Source organism: Hoplias malabaricus, chromosome 15 (assembly GCF_029633855.1).
Source record: "Hoplias malabaricus isolate fHopMal1 chromosome 15, fHopMal1.hap1, whole genome shotgun sequence".
Classification (NCBI taxonomy): Eukaryota; Metazoa; Chordata; class Actinopteri; order Characiformes; family Erythrinidae; genus Hoplias; species Hoplias malabaricus.
The window spans coordinates 15251525-15264537 of NC_089814.1; the positions used below are offsets into that span (position 1 = coordinate 15251525).

At 38.9% G+C, this 13013-nt stretch overlaps 1 protein-coding gene across 1 annotated transcript in view; it reads left to right on the top strand.

The window, feature by feature from the left end:
* The window catches only part of adamts2a (ADAM metallopeptidase with thrombospondin type 1 motif, 2a), an 89255-nt gene that overhangs the window by 54306 nt on the left and 21936 nt on the right, over positions 1-13013 (top strand). Inside the window, exons 5-10 of the mRNA XM_066645912.1 lie at positions 4464-4547; positions 5805-5961; positions 6525-6630; positions 8019-8162; positions 9627-9759; positions 11771-11884. Coding sequence (XP_066502009.1) covers positions 4464-4547; positions 5805-5961; positions 6525-6630; positions 8019-8162; positions 9627-9759; positions 11771-11884 — 738 coding nt within the window. The remainder of the gene's footprint in view (positions 1-4463; positions 4548-5804; positions 5962-6524; positions 6631-8018; positions 8163-9626; positions 9760-11770; positions 11885-13013) is intronic.

Sequence of the window (13013 nt, forward strand, 5' to 3'; positions counted from 1 at the left end):
CACTCTTCTGCATTATCACTTCTAAATGTTCTGACTATTATTATCTTTCAAATTTCCCTGTACTTTGCTTAGTGTTATAAATAACTGATTTACATACTTGAGATTACTTAACATTTTGACTCAGTTTGCTAGTACGGACCGCACCCAGAAGGCGAACTCAGGTATATTTTTGGGCAGGAGTTCAGGGTTGCTTTGGTATGTGTATAAAGTGGGAAAATGCATATGCATATGTATATATAAGTGCATGCAGACTGAGGGGAGGAGTCTGGGCATGGTCCAACTTCCAAAATTTTGAAATTTATTTAATTGATTACATAACTCCTATTGGAGACAAGTGTGGTTATATAGGCATACAGTTCACAGTGTGCCCACTGACTTCCTTCTCTTGTTAACTGCATTATAGACGTAGGTTAGTTGTGTTGAATTGTTTATAATTTTGCTAAGGGGAAATTATGTAATTGAGTCCTGACCTGTTTGTTTACAGCTGTAACAGTATTTCTCTTGGACCTTTGCTGTCCTCAAGTATTCATCTTAAATGCCTACTTACAAATTTGGAAGTCGTAATTACGACACAGTATTCGTTGAAGTGGTTTTTGTTTGGGGGAGAATGGACACTATGAGAAAACTCATTTTGTTTACATTTGACTTGCTGATAGACAATGAAGCAAAGAGGACATGCATTAAATGAGCAATGTGTTTATTCCAATAGAAACATGCTTTGTGTATTGTTCTGATTAGCTTTGTTACGATTCCTAATCAACCCCCTCACCCCACTCCACCCCACTTTAACAAAAAGTGGTAGCAGTGTTCAAATATGCCTCATTCATTTGCCTTGCCATACCCTCCCAGCACCACCAGCACTTTAAGAACCACTGATTTAAAGTGTACAGTAGGATGTGCATATTTTGAATGCAAATACTACCTCTGGGTCTGTGTCCTGGAAGCAACCCCTGTGCATATCAAGAGACTAATTTACTAAAGTTGGATTTCAATCATATTATCATCACTATATTTATACAAGGTCTTTCCCATGCCCATAGTTATTGTGCACTAAATATGTAGAATTAACCACACTAGACAGATACACAACACGTTACATGACCCATAACATTTGGTCACATTAATTTAGCATTAATAGCAGGGTGAAAATACATAACAAGCAGGCACCTTGAACAGAGTTTTGTAGGGAATTCCAAAGTGTGAGAGCTTTAACACTGAAGGACTGTCCACCCGAAGGCACAGTTGAAACCTAGGGACTTGCAGAAGACCTAGATATAATGAGAGTAATGAATGAGATGGGGCATAGGAACGAAGGAGCACGGACAGATAATTAAGGGCAAGGTTGTTCGAAGCTTTGAGTGAGATTAGTTGCATCTCAGACTGACCTGGGTAAGAAATAGGTAGCCAATGACGACTAAAGGATGGGGTGATTGTGTCTGTTTTTCTTGTATAGGTGATGATTCTAGCACCTGTATTCTGTACATATTATAATGTATTTAGGGATTTGACAGTGAGGCTATATAGAGGAATATTTTTGTAGTCTAACCTGGATGTCACAAATGCATGCAAGACTGTTTCGGTATCCATGTTGCAAAGTGATTACTAGGGAATATGCAATGTTGCAGAGATTGAAGAATGGCATCTTACCTATTTAAGCCATTACCTATTGATGAGTCATTTATGTATGTAAGGGGAGGGGGCCTGAGAACCTCAGCTTGATTCTCAGGGACACGCCTTTACCATGTTTTATTATATTACTCTGCAATGCTCTCTTTTTCCCTCTTTCCTCTGTCAATATGTCAGTTTTTTCACTCTGTTCACTCTCCCCAATCGCACTAGCATTCTTAAACAGCCTCTGGTCGAGCTGCCATCCATCTGTCAGTCTGTGTATGTGTCGTAGGGCTTCATTAGTTTTCCCTCACTCTCAAGCACACACACTCACACACACACACACACACACTCACACACACACACACACACACTCACACACACACACACACACACACACACACACACACACACACAGGGCATTTTGGCAGAGGTCCTACACCCTTTCTCAGGTTTCTCCTCATGATGGGCTATGTAAATGCAGAATGAGACAGGGTCAGGTGTGAGTGGGACAGAAATGATATCTCTCCTACCGACACACACACACACGCACACACACACACACACACACACGCACACACACACACACACACACACACACACACACACACACACACATACACACACACACACACAGAGGACTTCGCACAGATGGCTGTCTTGAGAACCCAAGAGGGGGGTACTGCATGTTTGGCCTGTCACCAGGGGATTATAATTATATGAATATTTTTGAATAATATAAATTATACATAAACACATCTCAGGCTTTTTTACATTATGGCCCTTTGTATTATTATTATATTATACCCTCTAAGAGGTGGTACCTTATATAAAAATACATACATATTATATTATATTATATTATATTATATTATATATAAACAACCACTGTTGAAATAGTTGCTATTTAATCACTGTAACCGGTGAAGCATTAAGGTATACATTACAACTTTAAGACCACTCTTTTTACCTGAAATAAGTAATAATATAAAATACAGTAAATATATTTACATAACAGTAAATATTGAGATATCTCATCTTCTAATTACAAGCACAAGTGCAGTATCACTTCATTGAAGCTTAAACTAATTTCTTCATTTATTTCATTGAGCTATGGTCATGAACTGTTGTAAAATAAAATGACACCATGATTTTGTGGGTTATTGTGACTTCTAAGAGGTGAAGAATGTTGATAGTGAGACTCCAGGCAAAGGTCAGGGTCAGACACTAAATCTTCTCTATAAAGTAGCTGCAAGGTTAAGTGTTTTGCCCAAACGCCACACTCATCAACTGCTACTACCCAAGAACTGCTTCTGAACACCTTACTTCTGCCACCTTCCAAACACATCTGTTTACCTAGAAATATCGGGGAACCTATTCAGCTGAGTGTAAACTGGATCATTCCAGGACTACAAAGCAATTCTTAATATTGTGTGATTTGAACTTACACAAAAAATATATATATTGGAGATAAAAGAAATACTGCTTGGAGGAATGATATGTCTTACCATAAGACAATGGTGTCTTTACTCTGCAATGGAAACATACAGGTGCTGGTCATAAAATTAGAATATCATGAAAAAGTTGATTTACTTCAGTAATTCCATTCAAAAAGTAAATCTTGTATATTATACTCATTCATTACACACAGACTGATATATTTCAAGTGTTTATTTCTTTTAATTTCATGATTATAACTGACAGCTAATGAAAACCCCAAATTCAGTATCTCAGAAAATTAGAATATTGTGAAAAGGTTCAGTACTGAAGACCTGGTGCCACCCTCTAATCAGCTAATTAACTCAAAACACCTGTAAAGGCCTTTTCACAGAGCTCTGTGTCCAAGCACATTAATACAGAGGCGAAAGGAAGGAAAAGATGTGGTAGAAAACAGTGTACAAGCAAGAGGGATAACCGCACCCATAAGAAACAAAACCCATTCAAAAATGTAGGGAAGATTCACAAAGACTGGACTGCAGCTGGAGTCAGTGCTTCAAAAACAACCCGCACAGACATATGCAAGACATGGGTTTCAGCTGTCACATTCCTTGTGTCAAGCCACTCTTGAACAAGAGACAGTGTCAGGAGAGTCTCGCCTGGGCTAAAGACAAAAAGGACTGGACTGCTGCTGAGTGGTCCAAAGTTTTTTGTAAATTTTGCATTTACTTTGGAAATCAAGGTCCCAGAGACTGGAGGAAGAGAGGAGAGGCACAGTGTAACCACGTTGCTTGAGGTCCAGTGTAAAGTTTCTACCGTCAGTGATGGGTTGGGGTGCCATGTCATCTGCTGGTGTTGGTCCACTGTGTTTTCTGAGGTCCAAGGTCAATGCAGCCATCTACCAGGGAGTTTTGAATAAGTATAATATATAAGTTTCACTTTTGAAATGAATGGAATTACTGAAATTAATTAAATTTTTCATGATATTCTAAATTTATGACCAGCACCTTTAGTTTGTATTTAACTAGCACTGCTAACTCAGAAAACTACCCCTCAGCTGGGAAATAGAGTTCAGATCATGTTTGATTTCAAATCTCTATGGCTTATTACAGAGTCACCAGTAATTAAGAAGCATTTCTCTCCTTTAGATCAATAAACAAAGAGATACAGTAAGAGGGTAAGTCTATGTCATTGATTGCAAGGTTCAGTTTTGAAACCACATCAGTAAGTCTGCTTGAAATAATTTAATAGTGTGATTGAATTTGAGACAAGTGCCTGATTATTTAGGCATGTTGAGTTCACAATATTCCCTTTGGCTTCCATATCTTGCTAAATTATTTGTGCACTGTGTGTTGTGAAATTGTGTACTGACCTGTTGCTACGAATGTATCAGAATTTCTCTTGAACTTTGCCCATAGGTAAATGAGATCTACCAGGACGGTTCACTTGGAGTTCATATCAACGTAGTGTTGGTGCGAATCATGATGCTGTGCTCTGCGAAGGTAACACCACTTATTACCTTACTTATTATTACCACACAGTATTTTACAATCATATATTCATACCTTAATTCATTCATTCACTGAATGCAACCGCTTATCCAGTTCAGGGTGGTGGTGGATCTGAAGCCTACGCGGAATCACTGGGCACAAGGCATGAACACACCCTGGCGCGGCAGTCCTTCACAGGGCGACACATTCACTCACACACTCACACCTATGGACACATTTGAGTTGTCACTCCACCTGCCAATGTTTGTTTTTTGACCATGGGAGGAAACCGGAGCACCCGGAGAAAATGCATGCAGACACTGAGAGAACACACCAAACTCCTCACAGACAGTCACCCTGAGCAGGGCGTGAACCCACAACCTCCAGGTCCCTGGAGCTGTGTGATTGCGACATTACCTGCTGCACCAATATTTATACAGTCATTTATAAATGATATATTTATTGGAGACATTATTTAGATTTATGTAAGAAAAGTAAGATACATTAAATACGTCTCAAGTTCTGCAACTAGGTGCCCCCTGGAGGGTTTCAGAAAATATTCAGATATTATAAATTATCTACAGGTGTCTCTAAGCTTTTAATTTAAAGTAATTTATAAGTTTATTTAATCTACTTTGCTCATCAAAGTGGTATTATTGCTAATATTTCAGATACATGCCAAATCAATCCCATCTCACTGGCATTCAGCAACAAAATGACTTTACCTGTTGTTTTATGGAATAGTGGCATGCAAGATCAGTGAAAGCTATGAAGAGTGGTAGGAACAGGATCTGACATTATATGGCCTTCATTCATCAAGAATATATAATTATCAAGGGGAGGTGGGACAGGGGGAGGGTGGGATTAGGAGCAGAAAGGTCTTATGTTCTCAGGCTACCTTCAACATGATGCCATGCTAGCATTTTTAGGGATTTGCATGACAAAGAGTGTTTAGCATCCATTGCTAATTGAAATCCAAGCTACATTAACTTTTATGGCACTTGTTAGAGTGACTTAATTAGTCTTATATAATTAGTCTTCTGAATGGTATAATGTTGCCTACCCAAGCTGGGAATCAAATCCAAGTCTGCCATGTGGAGGGCAGCATTTTTATTTATTTCTCTATACCCACCTGCACATTATATATGGTTCTACTAATTATAATTATAAAATTGCTTGCTCCATATCTTCATACTAGAGCTGTCTGGAAGTGAATATGATGCTATGGTGCTAACCACAGTTCTGTGTATTCATCTCTTATGTTGTAAGTCTATGGGTCTGATCGAGCTGGGGAACCCGTCTCAGAGTTTGGAGAATGTTTGTCGCTGGGCCTTTCTGCAGCAGAAAGAGGATGAGAATGATGCAGAGTACCATGATCATGCCATCTTCCTGACCAGACAAGAGTTTGGACCCACGGGGATGCAGGGTACGGCACTGATTAATATACAGCACAAAGTCTAGAAGTACAGTACAACTAATAATACAGTATAGCAATTATTTAGCACAATATAAACCCTAAGGTTGCTGGTATAGAAATAACTTTCAAGTAATGAGATTGTATTCTATGTAGTTTTGAACTGTTTCTCTTATATAACAAATACAATTAATATATAATTTTGAAAAAAATTATATTATAAATTATGAAAAAGCCATGCACCACCATTAATTTGCTTAATTTCCAGTGAAAACAGCTGTTAAGTGCTGTTAAGGTTGTTACTTTTTAAAGAGATTCTAAAAGAATGGTGTTCTGATAAAATGCATGAGACCCCATGGCCATCCTTTCATTGTGAGAAAACAACTCAATAATATGGGTCTGAAAGGATGTGTAGCTGTAAAAACATTCATTACATTGAGAAACAGAAAATGTAACCAACTTCTAAGAGTTAGACGTATATATTTCTTGCCCTTTCACTCTGTGTTTTAATGTATTTTCTTGTGTGTGTGTGTGTGTGTGTGTGTGTGTGTGTGTGTGTGTGTGTGTGTGTGCAGGTTACGCTCCAGTAACTGGCATGTGTCACCCTGTGAGGAGCTGTACTCTGAATCATGAGGATGGTTTCTCCTCTGCCTTTGTGGTGGCTCATGAGACTGGACACGTGTGAGAAACGCTAAATCCTTGCTGTCCACCCACACATTTAACTCACACTTTAAGGCTTTATTCTTTTTACCATGAAGCTCCACACCACAGAGCAGCACACAACATCACACAGACCATCTTATGTTTGCAAGCTCAAAAAAGCTCCAGCAGACACCAATGTTTTCAAACACAAATTATTATATAAACCATATTATAATATAAACAAATAAAGCAAATAAATTGAATTTGCAGTTTATAACTGAAGACATGATCAGTACATCATCAATATTTATTTTTTTAAATTTGAAATATATGACTCATTTTAAATTGAATATTTGGTATAATATTTTAAACACACATATAAGAAGGAATTATGTCAAATCCTGTCCTCAGAATTAAACATTTTATTGATATGGGCAACACACCCATAGTACACAAATAAATAACATATTAAGATTAACATAATAACACACAATCCATAAATTTAGGTACTCATTGTAACTGATGTATTGATATACACATATATTGATCTACAATAACATTAAAGCCACTTCCTTTCGTCTACACCCATTGTCCAGTTTTATCAGCTCAAGTGACCATATTTGTGCACATTGTGGTTCTGCAGTTACAGTCTGTAGTATCACCATAGAGCAGGTAAGATATGGGTGTTCATTCTCAGCACTACAGCGACACTGACATGGTGCTTTAAGTTGATCATACACAGCAGTTTTGGTGGAACACAGTGTCCACTCACTGTTCACTCAGTAGACACACTAAGCTTTATGGTCCACATATAACTGTAGAGTCAGAGACAATAGCTTATCTGTTGGTGCATGATTTGTTACAGACTCAAAATAATAGCTGTCCTGTGGAGGTCCTAATCACTGAAGAACAGTGCAGAGCAACAGACACACTACAGTCTGTACGTGCAGAACTACAAAGTGCACCTATGTGATTAGTGGAGCTGATTAAATGGACAAGTATAGAAATGTTAAGTTGATTTTAATGCATTGGCTGGAATACCATTACGTTTCATGGGCCATATCTGATGTTGATTCAGCAGATAATCAGCACTGGTGAGACCAGGAAGGGTAAGGTAATAGACTGGTTAGGGTGAGCCTGGTATTCATTCATTCATTATCTGTAACCGCTTATCCAGTTCAGGGTCGCGGTGAGTCCAGAGCCTGGTGAGCCTGGTATTGACATATGTAATTATTTTACAAGGTATATCAAAAATATTTTCATTTTAACGATTTTTTTTCATTAAAAAACATAAATGTCAGTGATTTTAGATGCAATTTTTGGGCTGGAAAATATTTGAAAATTAGGAATTCCTGAGTGAAAGATATATTTAAATAAGGGTATATTATAAATACTGTGTATGTGTGTGTGTGTTGTGTAATTGTCAGTTTAGGGATGGAGCACGATGGTCAGGGGAACGAGTGTGGAGATGAGGTCCCCATGGGCAGCATCATGGCTCCTCTGGTGCAGGCAGCATTCCACCGCTTCCACTGGTCCCGCTGCAGCCAGCAGGAGCTCAACCGATACCTTAAGTAAACCTGCCTTTAACCTTTTCACCCACTCACAAACATTTAACACCTCCCACCAGACCCTCCCAGACATTTCTCTCTCTGTTTCACACACACACACACACACACACACACACACACACACACACACAGACAGACAGACAGACAGACAGAGACACAGGACACAACTCTGAGCAAAATACTCAGCACTGAGGTTAAAGTCTAAGTGGAGTTTTACAAAGTCATTGTAGAGATTTATGAAGCCAAAAAGCAGGTGGCCTGTCTGAGTGTGTGGGTGGGGAAAAGTGAAAATAGCCATAAAAGAGACTTAGAACGCCTCACTTTTGTAGATTTATGAAAGAGGGCTTGACTAGACCCGTAAGTGTTTCAACACTCTGCCTTACTTGTATAGGATTATAAACATCTATAGTTATTCTAGTTCTGTTCAGTGTATATATCATTGTATATTGAATCTTTAATTGCATTTTTTATCCCCAAATTTTTGCTGAACTTTCTTCCCAAATATTAGTCATCTTCAGTTCCACCCATCAGTGCACCTCCCCACAATCACAAGCAGTGACAGCAGCCTCAGGAGGGTGGAGGCAAACAACTGATCCCTAAAAGACACAAGGCCAGTCCACTGCTTCTTTTCTTTTCAAAACAGCAGTCAGACGTCTGTGTTTCTTAGCACAATGAGCAGAGATGGAAGGACATTTCACCAACTCTGAGAGACAAGCCAACTGTGCTCTGTAGATCTCCCAGCCTCAGACTGATCACCAGGGATCGAATAAGTGATCTGCTGTTGATAGGACCTGGTGTTTTTGTTAGATTTTTATCTTGGAGTCTACATCTATTTTGTATTTCTTGCATCTGTATGGTAATGAATAAAAAAGTAAAAAATTTAAAGATAGTTTATTCTTTCTGCAAAGCAAGACTCTTAGAAGAGAAATTTTTCCCTTTAGGGCTAAAGCAATATGATCAATTTATGTAAAGCATGTGATTTAAAAAGCACTCCATTTATGGTGTTTTGGCAGACGTTCTTATCCAGAGAGACTTACAAGGTTACTGGTATTACAGGTTGGCCAACGCAGTGTTAGGAGTCTTGCCCAAGGACTCTTACTGGTGTAGCACAGACAGGTTGTCCAGACCTGGAATCGAATGGAATCAAACCCAGGTGTCTGACATGGAAGTCTGTTGTGTTACCACTGTAACACACCAATCGTTATATTCAATATACACATGATATATACAATATTAGCTCACATGTGCTTCAATCTATCTCGGTGCACCCAACAAGTCAACCTTCATCTCACTGCTGTTCAATGACAAATATATAAACAAAACGGATGATGTTCTGAACCCAACATAGCCTGGTACGTGGAGGGCAGTCATGTTACCCACTACACTAGCATATATGAACCTGTGAGGGCTACCTGGAGGCCTGGTCATTCATTTTAAAATCCATAATATTGATATTCTTTCCTGCAGCACTTATGACTGTCTCCGTGATGACCCCTTTGACCACGAGTGGCCGTCTCTGCCGCAGCTGCCAGGCCTACATTACTCCATGAACGAGCAGTGTCGATTTGACTTCGGCATGGGTTACATGATGTGTACGGCGGTGAGTGAGACAATAACAGACAATATCCATCTTAATCTACTCAACTCCACCATTCCATTCTGTTACAGTTCACTCATAATGTGCCGTATTACTGTATAGTGGCTGCATCATGTACTCTGCCATATAAGATACTGTTACCAGTCAAAAATAGGTTTCATATACTCTTTTATTTAAGATATTATTGAATGAAAGACTTATGCTTAATCTTAAGAAAGTGAATCTTAAACCAAATATAAATATAAAGGTTATTGGCTAGGAACTTAGATGATTAGATGATTTTTATGTTCCTCACTTTTGACTGGTACAGTACACCACAACTGTAGGTTCCAAAGCTCATCACTGAATTTAACTGTAATACACTTTATGCCCTAAAGTTTGTGGACACCTGCTTACCCAACATTTCCTCTTAAATTAATTATATTAAAACAGACCCTCCTTCATAATAACAGCTTCCATCCTTCTAGGACGGCTTTCAGTTTGATTCTAGAAGATTTCTGAGAGGTTTTGACGGCACTCAGCCACATTAACATTAATGAATACCAGTAGTGCCGTTGGATGATTAGGTCTGGGTCACTTACACCACTCCAACTTATCTCAAAGGTGTTGTATATTTTTCTATCTCTCCATATAATACAGTTCCACTGCTCCACAGCCCAGTTTATAGGGTCTTATATATCCCTCCAGCTGACACTTGGCATTGAGCATTTCCATTTATGCTTTTCTGTGGCAAATATACAAGCTGCGTACCTATAGCTGAATGTCTGTAAAGCTTAAAGCTACTGAATTCAGCCATTATAAGGAGTGTCTACAAATTTTTGGACATATATTATAAGTGGGGTTTGCCTAGAAGGAGTTCTTCACCTAAAAATGTGATTATTGCAAACAAAACAGATGTCTTTGCTATGGCCTTGGCTCGCTCTGTGGTTTGTTGTTGGTAATTTGAGCACTTTTGGAGTGAAGTATTCCTTTGCGGTGTTTTTTTGCTAAGTGGACATTTTTGGTGGAACACTTGACTTCACTGTCTTATCGAACTGTCTTCATAGCTGCAAAAGGTGGCACGCACAGCAAAGCAGGTAAGGGGTCAGCCTTTGGTCAGAGAGGTGTCCTTCATGTGTATGGCACCTGCTTCTAGTACTTGTCACGTTTTCTGGTATCCATGATCATTCCTTTGACTCTTTCTGTGTTCTCTATGTGAAGTAATTGTACCTTAAATGTGTTGACTGAAACGGACATTTACAGATGCTGGTAAACAGCATTATTGCCTCATGTCCGACACTGTTTAATCTTACTACTTTAGCTACAACAAGCCTAGGATTCCAAAAATTGTGAAAAACAAATCCAATCAAATAAATGTTTTACTCAAGGAAGCAATCAGTAGTGTTCTCTAATGATTTTTCAAAGTATTTACACTGACCCCTAGTGGCCTGGGTGTATCAGAGGTTCTGTAGTAAAACTCTTTTAAACCCTATTGCGGCGCCCTCTCTGGAGCATAAACTGTTCATTCAGGAGGGAAAAAAATCAGTGTGATCCTTCATCTCATGTTGCACTTTACAGAAAATATCTACACATTATAAACAATCACTTTTATGAATATACCTTTGCTGTTTTTTTCACTGCATGATTTGAGGGCAAAAATATGGCACATAAGTCAGTTCTATTTTTTGCCCCTCTAACATTTCAATACCACTTGTGAGTGGTGTAATATCAGTACATTTCTAAGCATCCTTCATGCATTTTAATGTAAAAAAATGTAGAGAACCCATGTCTTAGTATATATGAGCCATGTATATATATATGAGATGCAATTCTAGGGTTCAGCCAGTTGTGTTTTCCACCGGCTGAAGGGTAATCCTCCTCTCCCTCTTGTGATTGAGTGTGAAACGTGGGTGTAAACTTGCCTTGCCTTCGGTTTGCATGGAAAATTTCTGTGTTTCTTCTTTACTGGTGATATACTGTAGCCCTGGCCTCTGTGAGCTGCATGTGTGAATGCGAGCATGACTGTTTCTTTTAGTACAGCACCTACGACCCCTGCAAGCAGCTGTGGTGCAGCCACCCGGAGAACCCTTTCTTCTGCAAGACCAAGAAAGGCCCTCCCATTGATGGCACCAAATGTGCTACAGGAAAGGTAGGCAATAAACAGCAATGGACCTTAACTTTATTCCACTGTTGTTTCTGTAAGTTATACCAAGGCACCTACTCATGCAGCACTTCTTCACTGTATATTTTAGAGTTTTACTCTTATAAAAAAAAAATCTTGAAAATAGATCCTGGAATAATTTTCTGTTACGATTTGTTGGCATTCAACATCATGAACATTTAATAAGGTCAGGTGAAATGACGTCTCCTTCATTGCACTTTATGCATTCTGGTTTGAATGCCAGCCCTACACATGGTAATATTACATTAAAATATATTATCATTAATGTTGAAATATGTTTTTTAAAAAAGGTGATTTTATGTGTCCACTTGCACTTTTTCTTGGGCATTCTTTTAATTTCACTGGAGAGTTTTACACCATCACACAGGGCATTATGGATTGTGGTGGTCTCCGCATCCCGGCAAAGAAGTTTAATTTCATGCAAATGAATGTGGCCACTGCATTGCATTTAGTGAATCAGGAATGAGTAGACACAAACTGATCCTGTTGTCATTGGGGTTAGAGGTTGCGGGTCACACTATATTGTGGCACAGGACAAAATTTAATTGTCATTCGAGTTGGCGGTTAACCAGTGCAGTGACTGCAGGAGCACGGCAACATTCTGTGATGTTTTTTCAGTCCCTTTAGAGGTACACAGCTGTACTATGAACTATTTTTTTTTAGAAGTATTCAGGACTGTGTGAGTGGGAGCAGCCGTCAATGTCTAAGCTGGGTGCGGGAGCAGGACAGATGTTGCTGATTTTTGGCAGGAGCAGGCGGGTGCGGGACGAAATCTAGATTAACATATCAGTCCTGCTCAGACCTCTAATTGGTGTGCAGCCAATAGATAGTTTAGTTTTCATAATTACACATGGAAAGCAAACCCATGCCGCAGTGGAAAGCAGTAGGAAAAAGTGCAATTGACACTTTTTCAATATTTGCAGGTTTTCTTTACAACTTAACCAAGAATTAACAATGACAAACACTTAAAATGTCTTAATGGAGGCAGCATGTTCCCAAACTTATGACGGTCATTCTAAGTGGTCACTGGCAGTATATAATGTGTAAACCCAAAACAAGAGTATATACAACTGTACGTCTCTCTCTCTCTGTGTCT